At 39.3% G+C, this 18321-nt stretch overlaps 1 protein-coding gene across 1 annotated transcript in view; it reads left to right on the top strand.

Moving 5' to 3' along the window:
• CD96 (CD96 molecule) overlaps nt 1-18321 on the top strand; it is a 92876-nt gene that overhangs the window by 37418 nt on the left and 37137 nt on the right. The window contains 2 exon segments of the mRNA XM_032629416.1: nt 1819-1909; nt 10417-10518. Of these exon segments, the coding sequence (XP_032485307.1) occupies nt 1819-1909; nt 10417-10518 (193 nt within the window).

Below are 18321 nucleotides of genomic sequence, written 5' to 3'. Positions count from 1 at the left end.
GTACAAACAAAATCTTGGAACACTGTCTGGAGCTCGTATAGAATATATGAAATCTGAATCATTTCATGAAATCTGAATTCAGAGAATCTACAAGAGTTAAATCTTTTTGATATTTTTATTAAATTGACAAGAAATTTCTTCAGTGAGCCAGTTGCCTTTATGAAATAATGGAACCCCTACTTGTTCCTGATATGACCATATCTCATCTTCTGGTGGGTTGAATGAGCATGGAGAAAATGAATCATGAGAGGGGTTAAAGGTTTGGGCATTAATACAAACCTTTACAACTTTTAAAAGACATTTTATTCCTATAACTCTTACATGGACGACCTGGAGATAAATATCAATCTTTGGCACTTTATTGGATTAAATAAACTGAATTCTCTTTACTTATTAAGAATACATTTCAGGGGACCTGGTTTTACTTTTAGGACAGAAAGAGACATAATTTCATGGAGCTGCATTCCTGTCACGTGCCTGCATCCCATTGGCAAGTGCTGAATGGGTAGGAAAGCTGGGGCTGCAGTGTTTGCTACTACCATTTTGGATACAACAGATGACCTCCTCTGAAAGTCTCATGATTTCCTTAGGGTTTTTGCCATGATGTGATGTTCTGAGGGATGTTCAACTGCTCCTCAGTGGGATCTCACCAGAAAGATGGGACTTAGTATCCTTAGGTTTGGTTTCTCAGTTCTGCTCAAGACCAGACTCTTTGGGCATCACTATCCTTTGGGGAAATTGGCACACCAAGCATTAAATATAGTTAATTGTTCTTTACTAGTTAACTAGCATATTCATCAATATTCGTGTTCATCAATGAAAAATATTTGAGAACTAAGAACTAGGGCTGGTCATATGTAAAACACACATATCTCTGGATGAGAAAACAAGTAACTAAAAATGGGATTATAATTTTGCAGCGTCTCAGATAAAATAATGAAGATCCAATAAGTCTTATCGGATATGTTCACCAGGCTCTTGAGAAAACCACCATCTTACAAAGAACAAACACAGTGTTGAAAATAAAACATAACTAACCCTCCTCTAAGCTCCCGGGTTTTGTAACATAAGCTACCTCTTCTTCTACTTCTTTCTTGTTTCAATACAACGTGTTTTACCAGGAAATGTCTTGGACTGGGATTAAGGTAACTCTTCCAATTGTGCCATCAACTACATTCTACTCCTTTTAACCATTCTGTGATTCTGTGCCTTGATCTCCCCATCTGTCAAATGGCAATAATAAGGAGGGTCCTATCTAGCCCATAGGATTGTTTAGATGATAAAATAAAAAATTAATTAGGAAAACTCTTTACAAGTCAAAAGTGAGATGTTTATATTAAATGGTTCCTGTAATTGTTGCTACAAATAGTACTTTACATTATTTGGGGAACGAAAACAACAAAAGTCTGGCTCTCTTTTAGCTTTCAGTCTAACAGAATATTCTTCTCTGGCCGCTGCCTGTTATAGCTTCTTCTTTCTATTCTTTGTTTTCCATTTATACAGTTTTATTCTGCCTATGTAGGGATGTAATTTTCCTTTTCCAGAATCCAGACTTGCAACATTAGTATAGTCCTAGATTCTTCTTAAATTGACCTTAAATTCTAACCATTAATTTATAACATCTGTATAGGAGATTGCCTGTTTATAGTTCACTCTTTAAACCTCTTACAGGTAAACACTGCCTTGTTAAAAGTAGAGAAAATAATTTTGTGCCAATTTGCCTTGTTTGAGGCTTGGTGGAGATATAAGGGGTACCAATTCAGTTTCTTCTGAATTGGCAAATAATTCTTTCTGTATTCTGCCTTTAATCCCCTCCAGAGAATATTTACCTGCTCACTGAGGAATGTATTTCCCACAGCAAATCTTACATGGTTTATAGAGAGAAGCTTCCCTCAAGGTGAAAGAGAAGGTAAGGAAATCAGTCAATGGAAGTGGGTTTGGCAAAGAAAGAAAACAAAGCATAACAGAAGTTGCCACTGCCCAAGTTGATCTTGGCATTTAAGAGCAATTCTCATTCCAAGAAAAACATCATCTTGCCTACCAAATGCCATTTTCTGATACCTCATCTAGCTCCTCCAAGGGGTTGGGAGGTAACATTTCCCAGAATATAAGAAATATATTTGACTTGGTCAAATACAACTAATACACTAACGTTGTATTTAACTTTCAGTAAATGCAAATCTTTTATATGAGTGCCAACTAGTTTAATTCAACCTACATGAATTAATCATTTCAGTTAGTTCAGTGAACTTAGCATCACTGCTTTAAACCAATAAACAAATAGTTTCTACTTTTTCTTGCAAGGATCTGGGTTGGTTGGGGGTGAGGAGGTTTGGAGGAAGTGTACATAAAGGACTTGGCTCCATGGCAAGGAACATGTTTACCAAGAGGATTAAAAGTTCCTGGAGCAGGACACATGTCAAGACAAGCTCAGGTGAGAACATACAAAGCGATATTCTCATAGGTGGTAAACATGGCAGCCTCTGCCAGAACAATCCCAGCTGTCTCCTGCCTGGGACAGCAGCCCTTCTCCTTTCTCCTGAGTCATTTTTCCTCAGAGCTCAGTATATTTTCAACAGTCACTGAGTCACACAGCTCTTGCTGCGTTATGATCTTTAATTGATAAAATTTTAAGTTTACGTTGATGAATGATTGTATTGATCCACTTGATTCATTTTGAGACTATTACTGGTTTTGTTATTAGATCACTTTAAAAACAATTCACCCACAATAATGACAGGATGCAATCCTGCAAATATCTTTTAAGGGTCATTATAGATATGTTCTGTTAAATAAGCTGTGATTTGATGTGCCCATTACCCTTCCAACCTTGAGGCCAGGAGGTATGGCCAGAATTTTACCAGCACACAACTGCATTTAGTTATTATTTTGGAAGGTGATAACTTCAGAACTGGCATTTAGAACCCTCAGTGTCAAGAAGCTGTGAGACAAAGTTCTGGCCTACCGGGATGGAGAGTTTTACATTCATTTCCTGCTACCATGTATGCTATTTGGAGGTGGTACTAACAGTGGCAGTTAATATTTCTAAAGAAGACTTGCAGGACCCAGAGTGACAGTGTTATAAGTCTACAGCTTAATTCAGGAAAAGGATATAATCTAGCAACAATATTCTTAAAGTAAGGATATGCTTCCCATGTACACATTTACAGCACTCAAAGTGGGGAGCCCAAAATGGAGTCTCATCTGAGGTTGTTTTATATTTTCCTGGTCACTTGGGCATATTCCTGCTACTACTTACAGTATAATGAAAATTAACACTAACATATTGATTATCAAGAGAGTTTTTAAAACCCTAAAATTACTTCAGAGTCTATAAAACATTCATTTATGTATAGGATATATAATTCTAATACTTAGGAATGGATAAACCATGTATGAGATATAATGATTTTATTTTCTTTTTATTGAAGTATAGTTGATTTACAGTGTTATGCCAACCTCTGCTGTTACAACAATTTTAGTATCCCTAGACTTGAAACACAAAATCTGACACGGAGGATTTTTAATGACTTGAAAATTTATATGTGGGATCATTCTATTACAACATTAGATTAACCAGAATATTCATTACTCTGAACCAGATCAAACAATAAAGATTTACTACATAAAAGATGTGAACAAATATCTCAACAAATACAGTGAAAACAGATTGTCTATAGAAAATAGAAGTGCATAATGACAACTGTCAAATATGCCTATGTAACAGTAAAGTAATACCTATAAAACTTAAACAGATTTGCAAGTCATTATTATGACTCTGCAGAACCATTAACATCTTTTACCACCTTCCTATTTTCAGAGATATTGTAGTCTATAACATACTTACAAAAACCAGAATAATTTATGAGGGAAAGAGTTTCCCTTTGTTTCAAGGCTACAGTCTGCATATTGGGTCCTTCCCAGTCCTGTTACCAATGCTGTTAGTTGGTTCCTGCGAGCTTTGGATGGGGTATGTTGCTGTGTAAACCCATCCCTGTTATGCAGAAACAGGTGCCATTCAGACATGAGGACATTAGCATGATCCCTGCAAGCCTGCAACCACGCCAGTTCACATCATTCTGTGAATTTTGAGTTCATCATTCAGAAATGGTCATGAAATATCCATACTCAACTTAGCCTAATTCCCTCAGAAATAAGTGCACCTCCTTTCCAGAAGACTGTACAAGGTTAGGGCTGCAGTCTTGGAAGAGTGTAAAGGTAACTGGTTCTCACATAGATTTACCAGTAGCTTTGGCCGAATCTAAGGACATGAGCTAAAAAACAGTTAACCTCAAATTCCTAAGGAGAATCCTATTCCCATCATAGACAGAGCCACATTTGAAAAAACAATATTTTATGATGTTAAGACTGGTTCTTGTTTTTTTTGTTATTGTTTAAAGACTTTATTTTTTAGAGCAGTTTTAGATTCACAGCAAAATTAAGAGGAAGGTACAGAGATTTCTCATATACCCTCTCCCCACACATGCATCCTCTCCCTCATTATCAACATCACTCACCAGAATGGTGCATTTGTCACCACTGATGAAGCTACACTGACACATAGCAATCCCCCAAAGTCCTTAGTTTACTTTAGGGTTTCCTCTTGGTGGTGTACATTCTACAGATTTAGGCAAACGATGTACTCATCATTATGGTTAGGTTAGGTCCTACAGCCCTAAAATCTCACTGTCCTAAAATTGACTTCTTTCACTTAGTAATATGCATTTAAGGTTCTTCCATGTCTTTTCATGGCTTGATAGATTTATTTTTCAGCATTGAATAATATTCCACTGAATGCGTATACCACAGTTTATGTATCCATTCATCTACAGAAGGACATCTTGTTTGCTTCCAAGTTTTGACAATTAAAAATAAAGCTTCTATGTGCAGGTTTTTGTGGGGCATGCATTTTCAACTCCTTTGAGTAAATACGAAGGAGCACAATTGCTAGATTGTATGGTAAGAGTATGTTTAGATTTATAAGAAACCAAGAAACTGTTTTCCAAAGTGGCTGTACCATTTTGAATTCCCACCAGCAATGAATGAGAGTTCCTATTCCTCCACATCCTTGCCAGCATTTTGTACTGTCAATATTCTGGATTTCAGCCATTCTAATAGGTGTAGCAGTATTTCATTGTTGTTTCAATTTGTGTTCTCTGATGACATATGATGTGGAGCATGTTTTTATATGCTTATTTGCCAACTGTATACTTTCTTTGGTGAGATATCTGTCTCTGGCCCATTTTTATTTTTTTTTAACTTTTTAAAAAATTTATTTATTTCTGGCTGTGTTGGATCTTCGTTGCTGTGTGCAGGCTTTCTCTAAGTTGTGGCATGCAGGGGCTACTCTTCGTTGCGGCGTGTGGGGGCTACTCTTTATTGCAGCGTGCGGGCTTCTCATTGTGGTGGCTTCTCTCGTTGCGGAGCACAGTCTCTAGGCGTGCAGGCTTCAGTAATTGTGGTACACAGGCTCAGTAACTGTGGCTCCTGGGGGCTCTAGAGCGCAGACTCAGTAGTTGTGGTGCACAGGCTTAGTGGCTCTGCAGCGTGTGGGATCTTCCCGGACCAGGGCTCAAACCCGTGTCCTCTGCATTGGCAGGTGGATTCTTAACCACTGCGCCATGAGGGAAGTCCATCTGGCCCATTTTTAAATCAGGTTGTTTGTTTCCTTATTGTTAAGTTTTAAGAATTCTGTGTATATTTTGATAACAGTTCTTTATCAGATATATCTTTTGCAAACATTTTCTTCCAGGCTTTCCTTCTCATTCTCTTGAACTGTATTTTGTCTTAAGATCAGAAAGTAGTGAATATTTTTTAAGGTAAGAAGGAAGAGCACTGATTCTGATACTCAAAGCACACCATAATTTCAATTTTACAGGACAGCCCTGATCTAGTATAATTTTAGGCAATTTTAAATTGTCAAATGAGTCTTTATCCTTTACGATCAAATATTAAAGACAGTAAATCTTAAACAGTTCAGTTTCCCAAAATTATAGCTTATATTCTGCTCATATTCTGATATTTATCTTTTGAATGATTTAGAAGATATAGTTGAGGCTCTGCAAAGCAATATCACTGCCATGTCCTATTTTCCTATTTGTTCTAAGTTCTTAAACATTTACTTCCTAACATGCTTTCTGCCTGCAGTAGTACTGCTGGATGCTTTATAAACTCTGGAGTAAAGTTCTGATGCCTTGTGCAAGAGTCATTGCCTTGTGGGGCAGATATTGACATGAAAATGCAGGAGAAAAATCTGTCTCTTAGTGCTAAAGTAGAGAAATTCTAAGACTATTACAGAACAAAAAGGAGATTTAGGGAGAGAAGGGGAGGACTTTTTGCTCTCTTTTGTTCCCAGAAAAGAGTAACAATGTTGGAAGGCTGCAAGGTAACAGCCCTCTGAGGTGCTTCTTTCCCTACCTACCCACCTGTCTCTCAGGACATTCAAGTGCTCAGTGATTCTTATTCTAGAAAACTCAGAAAGGGGAAGGGGTCAAGGTGAAGGTGGCTCGTCAGGCAGCTATTCGAGTACCAGGGCCTGAAGAATTGTCATGATTCAACAGTAACTTTAAAATAAGCTCTTTCTAAAAATATCCTATCATGCCAACCAAGTCTGTCAGAATGTCTAATATTGTAGCGTGGAGGAGTCAATGTTTTGGCATATACAAAGAGTTGTTTTGTTTTTTGGGGGGTAGAGGGAATAGTTTGTTTTTTTTCAGTTCAAGAGTTGAGTGCAGGGGCTTCCTGGTGGTGCAGTGGTTAAGAATCCACCTGCCAATGCAGGAGACATGGGTTCGAGCCCTGGTCCGGGAAGATCCCACATGCTGCGGAGCAACTAAGCCCATGTGCCACAACTACTGAGCCTGCACTCTGGAGCCCATGCACCTAGAGCCCGTGCTCCGCAACAAGAGAAGCCACCTCAATGAGAAGCCTACACACCACAAAGAAGAGTAGCCCGTGCTCGCCGCAACTAGAGAAAGCCCGTGCACAGCAACAAAGACCCAATGCAGCCAAAAATAAAATAAATAAAATAAATTTATAAAAAGAAAAAAAGAGTTGAGTGCAGATACCTCCTGAGGTGGGTAATATTCTGCCTGTCTTGTTGATTAAGTAGATTTCTAACTGTAACTGTCGAGATCAAGACCTTTGGGATACAAAGAGAGTTAAGGGTTGATGAGTGGTTCAGTGTGTGTGTGAGAGTGTGTATGTGTGTTTTGGGATGTGGAGAGAGGATTAAAAATGGATAGTTTGATAGTGGGATGAGAGGACCACTGAATATTAAGGTAACGTATGCCGGAAAAATACTTCTGGTTTTATGATTTCCCTCATACCCATGACTGATCCCAGGAATACTGAGAGTATAAATAAAGGACTTTACTATACATACAGATCACCTAAAGTTCTTGTTAAAAAGCAGATTTTGATTCAGTAAGTTGAAGGGGTTGGGAGGGGCAGGGCCTGAGATCCTGCATTTCTAACAAGATCCTAAGAGATGCTATGGACCACATTTTGACCAGCAAGGACCTAGCAAACCATGGGGTTCAGTTCATTTCTGGGTGGACCAGCTAATGGCTGATTCAAGCTCTGAAGAAGCTCTAGAATTGACCCCGCTGCCTGTGGGACAAACACGTGGCCACTGCTGCCCATGAAGGGGGTCCTGAGAGCCCTGCCAGTCCTGTGCAGAATAGACACATTTGTGAACAGATGGAGTACTATACCCTCTTAGTTTTGTTTTGACCAAGTTTTGACCAAGTTTTGTTTTGACCAAGACAGAGTTTCTACTTGATAGGCCAGTCTGAAACTAAAAGGACTCTTTATGGCCTCAGTGAAGCTGTGCATCACTTTTGTCACAGAGCAAAGGATTCATCTCAAAATGCAAATCTTGCATTAATAACATCCTAATGCACTCTGAGGTTGTATGTACCAAGAAGCCCAGTTTACAAAGATATTTGGTGATGAAACATGGCAAAATAATATCTTAAAGTAGAAATATTCAACAAATGAAAACTAAATGCTTCTTTCCCGTTTTGGAAATCTAGGATTGAGCATAACCTATCAACAACTTCTGTTCTAGGAGTTGACACACATTTTCTGATTTTAATCTGCCAGATAGTGAGTATTTTATGCTTTGTGGACCATATGGTCTCTACCACAATTATTCAGCTCTGCCATTGTAGTACAAAAGCAGCCGTAGACAATACATAAACAAATGGGCATGGCTGTGTTTCAATAAAACTTTACTTACAAACATAGGCAGTGAGTGGGATTTCACCTAGCCATAGTCTGCCAGCCTCTATTCTAATCAATCTGCAGAGAAAAACACCTAGGCGTTATTTTTCCAGGCCCGTTCCATCTCACTAAGGTTCCTACTTTGGAAAATGATGCTTATGATGCACCAACAGTCACGTATGTACTTAAAGCTGATCTTTGAATGTTAAGAAGAAATCTGTATACATTCAATTCATTCACTTGCATTTGCCAGGAACCGGAAATACAGTGAGAAACAAAACAATTACTTCTCTTGAGAGGTGTAGTGATGAAGTAATGAGGCCTTTGCTAGGGCAAACGTTAAGAGCTATGAGTGCATCACAAAGATCCCTAGGATTCTTCAAGTCTGAGAGGTACATGGTAGGAAGTTTGGGATGGGAAAGTATTAGGGAACAGTAAGCACAAACATCAAGAAGTCATGGAGAACATTGTGTTTGGTAAATTGGATTGAAATATTACCTGTTGGATTGAGGGTGTATTATTTTTTAAATGTATTTATTTATTTTTGGCTGCGTTGGGTCTTTGTTGCTGTGTGTGGGCTTTCTCTAGTTGCACTGAGCAGGGGGGCTACTCTTCATTGTGGTGCACAGACTTCTCATTGCAGTGGCTTCTCTTGTTGCACAGCACGGGCTGTAGGCACGCGGGCTTCAGTAGTTGTGGCATGCAGGCTCAGTGGTTGTGTCTCACGGGCTCAGTAGTTGTGGCTCGTGGGCTCTAGAGTGCAGGCTCAGTAGTTGTGGCGCATGGGCTTAGCTGCTCCATGACATGTGGGATCTTCCCGGCCCAGGGCTTGAACCCATGTCCCCTGCATTGGCAGGTGGATTCATAACCACTGCACCACCAGGGAAGTCCTGAGGGTGTGATTTTAAAGAGATGTAAAAGATAATAGCATCAGGAAATGAAGATAGGAGTGTAATGCGGGATTAAATCATGATCAGATTTGTGTGTCATGCTGAAGAGTTCAAACTTGTCCCAGATGGCATAAGGGGAAGAGAATAGTCATTCTGCTGACCTATTCACATAATCTCCATATAACTACCCCCCAACCTCCTCGGAGATTAATAGCAAGGGATCATTTATGATAGCAAGTCACAGCGAGCTGTGAGTACTACCTATATCCAACAGCAATAACAAACTACCAATGAGAATAAAACATAGATGCATTTAGATCACAAAAACAAATTCCTTCCAATGTGCTATGTGCTATCAAGTGACATAGCTTAAATTGTATATACTTATTCCTTAAAGTAAATTAACGAATAGGAACAATAGTATAATTTCTAATTAAATGTCCAAAGAATTGATACAGCTCATCAGATGTGTTATACTGTACCCAATGCCATGGTATCTAGAAAAATCACAAAATCCCCTAGCCTGGGAATCATTTAATTATATTTAATCCACATATTCCTAAAGTCAATAGGTCCTTCTTACATTTTTAAATTGTTTTAAAATGCTAATAGGATTATTTTACAGTACAATAATGGAGACTTATTAAGGAAATGACGTGAATGTATGATGTGATAAGTAAAACAACGTATTCCAACCTCTCTTTCATCCCAGACACCCCACACACACAGAGAGAGAAAAGCTATAGCCAAATAAAAGTTTTATGAAAAAAATAGAAATTTTAGAAAGAGCACAATAATACCATCAGTCTTAGGTTTATTGATGTTGTGTCCCATTGGAGAGCTGTATCATTGTTTCTACTCTTAGTAATAAAAAAAAATTGTAGGTTTATGGATATGTAAACTGTATGGTTACTTTTCAAATGCCTCAAAACATTATCTGCAGTAATTGTTTTACCAGGTTTTGGTTAAATGTCTCTTTCTCCAGGAAGCTTTCCCTGACCTCTCAATGCTGGTTGGTGCCCCTCCTTTGCATTCTCGTGGCACCCTGCACTTCTGCTGTCACAGCACTAAACACGGTGCCTGGCTACCTATCTATTTTCTAGGCTGTATGCTGTTTAAAGAAAGTTCCATGTCTTTGTCATCCACCATTAAATTCCACTGCCTTGCCCATAGCAGGGCAATAATGATGGTTTTTCATCAATAATAATTTGTTAGATGAATAAGTAAAGGTTTGGGGGGAACTAAGTTAATACTTTATCTTCCTATCACAATATTTTGTTCATTACCCATGTCTATTTAGTCCTTCCAGGCTCAGTGAACCCTCCAACAGATTCTCTGCTTGATGCTACAGAATCTACCTGTGGCATCCGGCCTTCTCCAGCCAACAGCATATCTCCTACAAGTAAGGATGTTTTCATACTGTTTTACTTCCCATGAGCTATTAATCCTTTAACTAAGTAGGTTGATAAAGAAAACATTTTCAGAAAATTTTTATGATTCATGCCCTGTTCTCGCCTATGGCATTTCAGGTAAATATGTTAAGTACTATTCTCATGGATTAAATGAATTAGCACAGTTTCCAAAGTCCTTCACTTGAAGACCTGGCAAAATCTTCAATGAGAAATTTAAGTTCTGTATTTATTATTAAATAAGTTAATAAATTGACAGTCCTCCTCCACAACTATGTTCTCAGTAGGGTGTTTAAGAAATTGGTTGTAAATGGGGATCCTGTGGGCCAGAGGTGGGTAGATAGTTTTAAATTTAAATTTGTTCTGGTTCATATTAATTTTGACAAAGTTGACTGGTGTGGACTTGAATTCAGCCTCCTAGTGGCATTATTAATAATGGAGTTCAGGCTGGGTCAGTGTTACTGTGGCAAGGGGATAGCAGTGACTTTCAGAAGTCGGCATTGATGCAAATAAATCATAAATTTCCAGATCTATGGCCTTTTTGTTTAACAAAGAGCCAAGGTGACTTTCTCTAACACAGAAAAGGATGTTCTACATAGAGTAGAAGTATGCTTTTTATTGCTTATTTAATTAAACTATCAATTTTAGCTCAAAATGAGAGCTGAAAATGGAATAAGACAAAGCAGTCAGCAGGAATGAACAATGTAGCCTGTAGCCTTTAGCACATAGCCTGAAGTCACTGTCACAGGTTGATATTTCTCAGAAAATGAAGCATGTGGCAGGATGAGAAATGCCTGCAAATCACCCAACAGTTTTACATCCATCTGATTGTTTCCTAGTTCTTAAGGCTTTGTAATTTTCTTTTCTTATGCTTCTTTTTCTTCCACTTTTAACTCATCATTCAGCAATAAACCATAGTAAATTATGATATTCTTCATTCAACAAATATTAGCATATTCAACATTAATACCTTAAGTCTCTTTAGTACTGTACTCTATGTATTAGCTATCCACTGCTGTATAACAAATTACCCAAACAAAAGTTAACTACTTATAACACATATATTGTCTCACGTGGTTTCACATGAGACAGGAGCAGCTTAGCTGAGTGGTTGGCTCAGGTTCCTCCATGAGGTTGTAGTCAAGCTGTTGGTTGGAGCTCCTGTCATCTGAAGGCTTGACTGGAGCTGAGTGAGGGCTCTGCTTCCAAGCTTGAACACGTTGGCAGGAAGTCTCAGCCTCACAATATGGCAGCTGTCTTCCCCCAGACCAAGTAATTCAAAGAATAGAGTCACCAAGACAAAACCACCCTCCCTTTTTATGACCCAGTCTGCAAAATTGCACACCATTACTTTTGCTATATTCTGTCTGTTAAAAGCAAGTCACTAAGTCCAGCTTATACCCAAGAGGCAGAGAATTGGGCTCCACTTCTTGAAGGAACAAGTGTCAAAGAATTTGTGGACAAATTAAAACAACCACATCCTGTCACTTAGAAGATGTTTGCACCAAAAATTCAATGTGGTTTGATATTCTTTATTATGAGAGGTAGACAGAGTAAGCATTCCTCATTTCCATTTTCCTGATGGGGACACTGAGATGCTGAGAGCTTAAATGGCCACATGACTAATAAGTGGCAAAGTAGTATTCACACCAAAGTCTTCTGACTATAAATCTAGTTCTCAATACATTAGATGCCATGTTTTCTCCAAATGGTCTAAACACTTCATGAGGACAGGGACCATATTTATTTCGCTTCCTCACACATGCCTAGCACAGAGTAGGCATGCAAAAATATTAGTTGAATAAATGAATGAAAAAGAATAAATGAGAATAATGTTCCTTCACTATGTAGATATCATTTAATAGACTGTATGGTGTCAAAAAAAGATGATAATTTGTTTCTGCCTTCAAAAAGGTTGCCTTGTACTTGGAGAGAGATGATATGCACATATGAAAATATGTCCGAATAGTAAGGTGAAAGGGGCAGTGTCTTAGAGAATTAAAATGCTCAGGGAGAGATACGGACCAAGAAGTCTTAAGTTTTGAGTATGAAATGTGCCTATGAGTTCGTGGAGTCAGGAAGCGTTACAGAGAGAGATGAAATAAGCTGACCCTTGAAGTATGTATTGTATGTATTTGACTATTAAGAGCTTGAAAAAACATTTCAAACAAAGAGAACAAAATGAGCTGTTGTGCATTGGTAAAGATATTCATGGGGATTTGAGAAAATTTTAGTAAGTAAGTTCGGGTCAGAGGATTGGGATTGTGTAGCAGAGAAGCAGGGATGAAGATTGGAAACTTCAGAATAAAGAGAGCCTTCAGACCCAGTCTAAGGATTCTAAATGTTATACCTTAAGAGATGGGAGGGACCTCATTAAACATTTTTTTAGAAGGGAAGTGACATAATTCATTCACCAAATGTTTATTGAGCACTTCCTATGTACCAGGTGCTCTTCTAGGTGCTAGAAATACAACAGTGAACAAAAGAGAAAAAAGAACCATGCTGTCATGGCGTATCCATTCTACTAATTGAAAGCACAAATGAATTTCTTCTAGCTCAGTTTTCTGTGGGGTTAGTTGACATACACTAAATTGTTCCATCATTTCAAACACCATTTTTATTTCTGTGAAGAAATTCAAGAAAAAAGAAAGGACATTTGGTATCTTCAAAGAGTCTACAATCTAATATAGCACTAGTATTAGGTTGAAAGAGCACAGTCAAATAAATATACTTGTTTAAAAGCAGAAAAAATGCTACCTAATCTGCTATCATACTAAGGTGATACAGTTTGAAAATTTCTGGAGAATCAAAAGACCTACTTAAAAATAAGGCCCCATTACACTGGACCTCAGGACTGTTTTAGATCAATGGTTCTCACCAGGGCGATTTTGCCTCCGCCCCCCTCCCAGGGACATGTGCAGTGTCTGGGGACATTTTTGGTTGCCAAAATGGGGGGAGGGACGGTGCTCCTAGCATCTGTTACGTGGAGGCTGAGGATGCTACAACATAAGACAGGACGAAGAATTATCAGGTCCAAAATGTCAATAGTGCTGAGGTTGAGAAACCCTGTTTTAGTTCCAGGCTCAGGTATAATAAGACTAGCTATTTCTCACTTTACAAAATCTGGACCTCTGTCAAGATAGTAACAAGATAATGTTTGGGATAACTTTCAGTCTGATTTTTATATGTCAAAAAAAGATGTTAAATCAATGGCTGCTTATATCTAAGTGAAACTTATTTGCTTAGAATAACACTGAATTACAACTGAAAAATCTAAATCTCATCCTGGCAATCTGGAGGGTAATTGTGAAATCACATGATGACTGGCTGCCTCAGAAGCTGGTAGGATTTGCCCTTGTGTTCCTTTAAGAAAGGAAATGGGGTGGAACATGTCATGGAAACCAACTTCAAAAGGCCATGGTTTTGTTCTAAATTCTAAGATGTAGTGAACTATATAATTCAGTCATAATTATTAAGCTACAGATCTTGCTGCAAACATCCAATTCATATTCTTTTTTTTCCTCAATGAAAGGATATTCTTGAAACAAATGTAGAAAGTAATGGAAACAATGGAACCTTATAACTCACAGTCAACTTCAAGAGTTACCCAGGGAAGCCCAGCTCAATTCAACCTGAACTAACTGGTGTTTTCTGAGTGCCAGCTGCATTTGCAGCACTGTCCTAGGAAAAGACAGGAGGCTGACAAGCTAAGTGGTGAGATGAGACAAGCCTGCATGGAGCCATAGAGACCCCAGACAAATCTAGGATGAGATAGTACTGGCGTAACTCCAACCTTCCACTGCCCTGAGCAGAGCCCTATGCCTTCTAACGCACTGGCTATGAAGTGCCTCTAGACTACGTAGCCTCAGAGAGCAGAACCTCAGAAACCTCAGAGAGCATAGCCTCAGAAACGCCAGCCCAGACTGTAGCAGTCATCCAAGACCTTCTTTCATTCAACAAACACCAAGTGCTGACAACGCGCGAGGAATTTTTGAGGTGCTGGGATACAGTAATGAATGAGACAGCCAGGCCCCCTGCTGCACAGAGCTTACAATCTAGCCAGACCCGCTTGCCTAGCCTCGCATTTCACTGGCTACCATGCCACAGACCTTTTGGCTTTGCCTTCTATTTTTGTGTACAACTCTTGGACCTGATGGCATTTACTTTTGATATTAAGCCCTCTCTAAAAACTTAGATAATCCTTACAGTCTGGATCTTTCTCCTCCTGGAAGCTTTGAGTGAAATGCCATATCCATTCTGATTCTAACCATTGGCCAGCTCTCCAGGTGAGCACACCTGATCCTTGGCGAGTGGGGGGGAATCAGAGAGGAAGGGTACAGACTGAAGGAAGTAGTTCCACAGGGGATGCAATGAAACTACTAATTTATGAGAAAGCCTGTCAGAAATGGGTGGGAGATCAACCTGGAATTAGATGAGATTAGTCCAACACAAATACAGGGGAAGCAGATTAGATCATTTGTAGATCTGGATATTCTAAAGTGAAGAGGGGGGTCCCAGAGAGACTCTGCAAGGCAATGAGAAGCCTATGTGATTTGTTTGTGATAGCAACTTCTGACACCTTCTCTGGTCATGCCATACCTGTCTTCAAGGGTCAGGACACCTCTGTTGCTGTCTGATCATTTCTGCCTTTATCATATGTATCCAAGCACTGAAAATTAAGAAAAGTAAATGAGTTCTGGGGTCATGGAGAGTAGAATCAGGAAAGTTGCGCAGGGAGTCTGGAAAGAAATATAGACTCAAATAGAAGAAAGGTGAGAGACAGATCTTCACATAATGGTCTTGAGCAAAGACATAAAATAAAATGCGTGCAGGACCTAGGAAGACAAGCAGGATGAGTGCTGGCAGTGCTTGTTGGGAAGGGGGTTGCAAGTTGCTTAGGTGAGGTGGAACCAGGTGGAGGTGAGCTTAGGTTAATAGGCTATGGATTTGATCTGCAATCTGAACATCAACAAACATCCACTATGGCTTTTTGAGTATATAAAAAATGTAAGTAAAACAGAAGACCAAATGATGACGACCAGATGATACAGATTTAAAGTGATAATGGTCTGAACTAGAATGGGCATATGTAGAAATTGAGAGTTCTGTGTGTGACAGAAGCCTCAGCAGGGTTGTCTGCCTAAATGTGGGGGAATAAAATATTTTTATAAAACTATCACACAAGGGCTTTCCAAGTTTTCTTTTTCTAGTTATTACCTAAAAATTTTTACCAACTGCCATGATTGTATTATAGTACTGAGCAATAATGTTAACAATGTTTGTTAATATTTGAGTGCCTCTGATGTGCCTGGCACTCTTCTAAACTAGTAAATGTATTATCTCATTTAACCGTCCCCAAAACACAATGGTATAAGTATTGTCATTATCCCCATTTTACAGATGAAGATACTGAAGCACAAAGAGGTTAATTAACTTGCCCAAAGTCGTGCAGAAAGTGAAACAACCTAAACAGTCAGCTGCAAAGCCCGAGTCTTACTGCCTCTGAGAGTACATGATGGGTGCTCAATAAATGTCGTTAGACATTGAATAAATCCCTTCTAGTGTGAAGCTGGTATTGCTGCTCTGAAAAGGTCAATATGACAGCTATGCCTATATTAATCTTTCCTTCTCTGGACCAGTGCTTTCTGAGAAATGCTGCCTCCAGAAGTGGGGCTGACATTTCCTCAGTTGGAAATAAATTGGAGAAAAAGACCCTCCTCCATTCATTACCCCTTTTCCTCTCAACATCATTATACTATAATTCTTATTGCCCAGAGATATGTACAGAATCCATACAAAACTCCAGTGCTCTCCCTTGAATCCTAGGAAATACTGGACATTACATCTTTCTCACCAACATTCACCTGGGATGCACTTTACAGGTTGTTAAAGAATTTCTCAATTTTTTCCACTCCTGTCACCCATAAGTCAAGGGTAGCCTCCTTGATGACTGACTTACCTTGGTATGTGTTTATTCAGTTTTCCCCCTTTTGGGTGGGGTATGTCTGGGGAAAAGCTTTTGGACGTCCTATTCAGTTCATTTCCTAATTTTTGAGTGTCTGTGAACACACCACATGATGTATGATGAGCTCTGTCCTGCCTACTGTCATCTTCCCCCAAAGGAGTCTTGCAAATCCTTTCTGGATGAGTAATCCAGCAATACACATTACCTTTAGTCCTTCAGTGAGCACATGTTCCCCAAACTATCTGCCTTCCATGGGAAAACAGTTGTATGTAGAAATTAAGATTTCACACCACAATTCCTTTATGTTGACCTGAGGATCAATACCCACCTTATCCTGACATTGGGGGTTGAGGAGGCTGACTTGGATGTGTTTAGATGTATTTGCTGACCTATATTCTTTTAAGTGCAGTTTTCCAGTCAATGCCATTGTGGGTTTAAAGCCTCTTTGTGCTGCAGGTGAATGAATGGAGTACAATTACACATCTGTCAAGGAGACTGGGTAGTTATGTCGATAAATGCTATGTCAATAGAATGGAAGGCCAAGTGAAAATATTACTATTTGAGAAAATAAGTTAAATTTTCAAGTTTAATTTTACATAAGAATAGGCAAAGTCTTAGACAATTGAGCTTGATGAACTTGATCACTATGACAGCAGCAGCCTGAACCTACAAATAAATTTTACCTCTGTTTTAGTTGAATAAATAAACTGAACTGGGTAGATTAGAAAAAATAATTTTCTTTTGCCCCATCATTCCCTGTCCAAATGAGCTCTGTTGAATTTCTATCTAGCCTCTGAAAGAAATTTTAGGTAATTTTTTTCCTTGGCTTTTTTGGTGATTTTCATGTAATAAATATTATCTTGTCCCTTTCAGCCACAAGAACAGATTTGTGTCAATAATTTTAAAAGCTTGTCAATGTAATGTCAAAATTGCAAAAGTTAATTCAGTTCAGAACTTCTCTCCCTCCTTCCCACCAACTGTGGGTCTACCTCAGCTGTGGAAGCCGGGGATGTGAGTTTGTGTCTTTTATGTCTCGGGGTGGGGGTGGGGGGGTGGGTAAGGGACAGGCATGGGACATGTCTTTGAGATTTCCTGGCTCCATCCTGTTCTTCAGTCCTAGTTGTTGGCTTGACTCTCTCTTTGGAGATCATGAAATGGGGGAAAAAGAGGAGGGGTAGGTAAGGAAAGACCTTCCTTGTCAGGCTGACTGTAATCTGACTTAGGTGCCCTAAGGCTGGGGAAAATAAAAATTACCATCTTGACCTCATGGGGCACTTTGGCAGATTTCAGAAATCTGTGACTGACCTGTCCCCTTGATGGGCCATGCTTCTCTTTCGGTCTCCTGCATTCCTCCCCTCCCTGCCTGTTAGCTTCTGGGGGTTTGTCAGCTTGGGAGCTTTTTTGTTCCTCTTAGTATTTTTTCCTGGGTGAGATTTCCTTTTGTGGCATTCTGTTTTGTCTGGGAACACGTGTACCTTGGCCTCCTGTTTGGGGAAGTGCTCTTTTTCCCCAGTATGGCCGTATCTCTCTTCTCTATGCACATTTAGCACTGCTACTTAAGCATAGGCTCCCAATGTAGCCTCTTTAGCCTGAGTAGGGCACTAATCCCCTTTGTCCCAAACTCCAGTACACACAGGTCAAGAGATCTGAGTGATGTCTTGAACCCACACTTCATTTGGACTAAGCTAAGAGAGCATATTCTTCTTTCCCTCATCCATGAAAAGGGACTTGACTCACAGCATCCCAACTCTCTCCAAAGAAATCCTCACCAGGGCTGCTTTCATCCCCTTACATAGCCTTGAGGTGGATGATGGACCAGAACTGATGAACC

This window comes from Phocoena sinus, chromosome 4 (assembly GCF_008692025.1).
Source record: "Phocoena sinus isolate mPhoSin1 chromosome 4, mPhoSin1.pri, whole genome shotgun sequence".
NCBI lineage: Eukaryota > Metazoa > Chordata > Mammalia > Artiodactyla > Phocoenidae > Phocoena > Phocoena sinus.
This window is presented reverse-complemented; position numbering and strand designations above follow the sequence as displayed.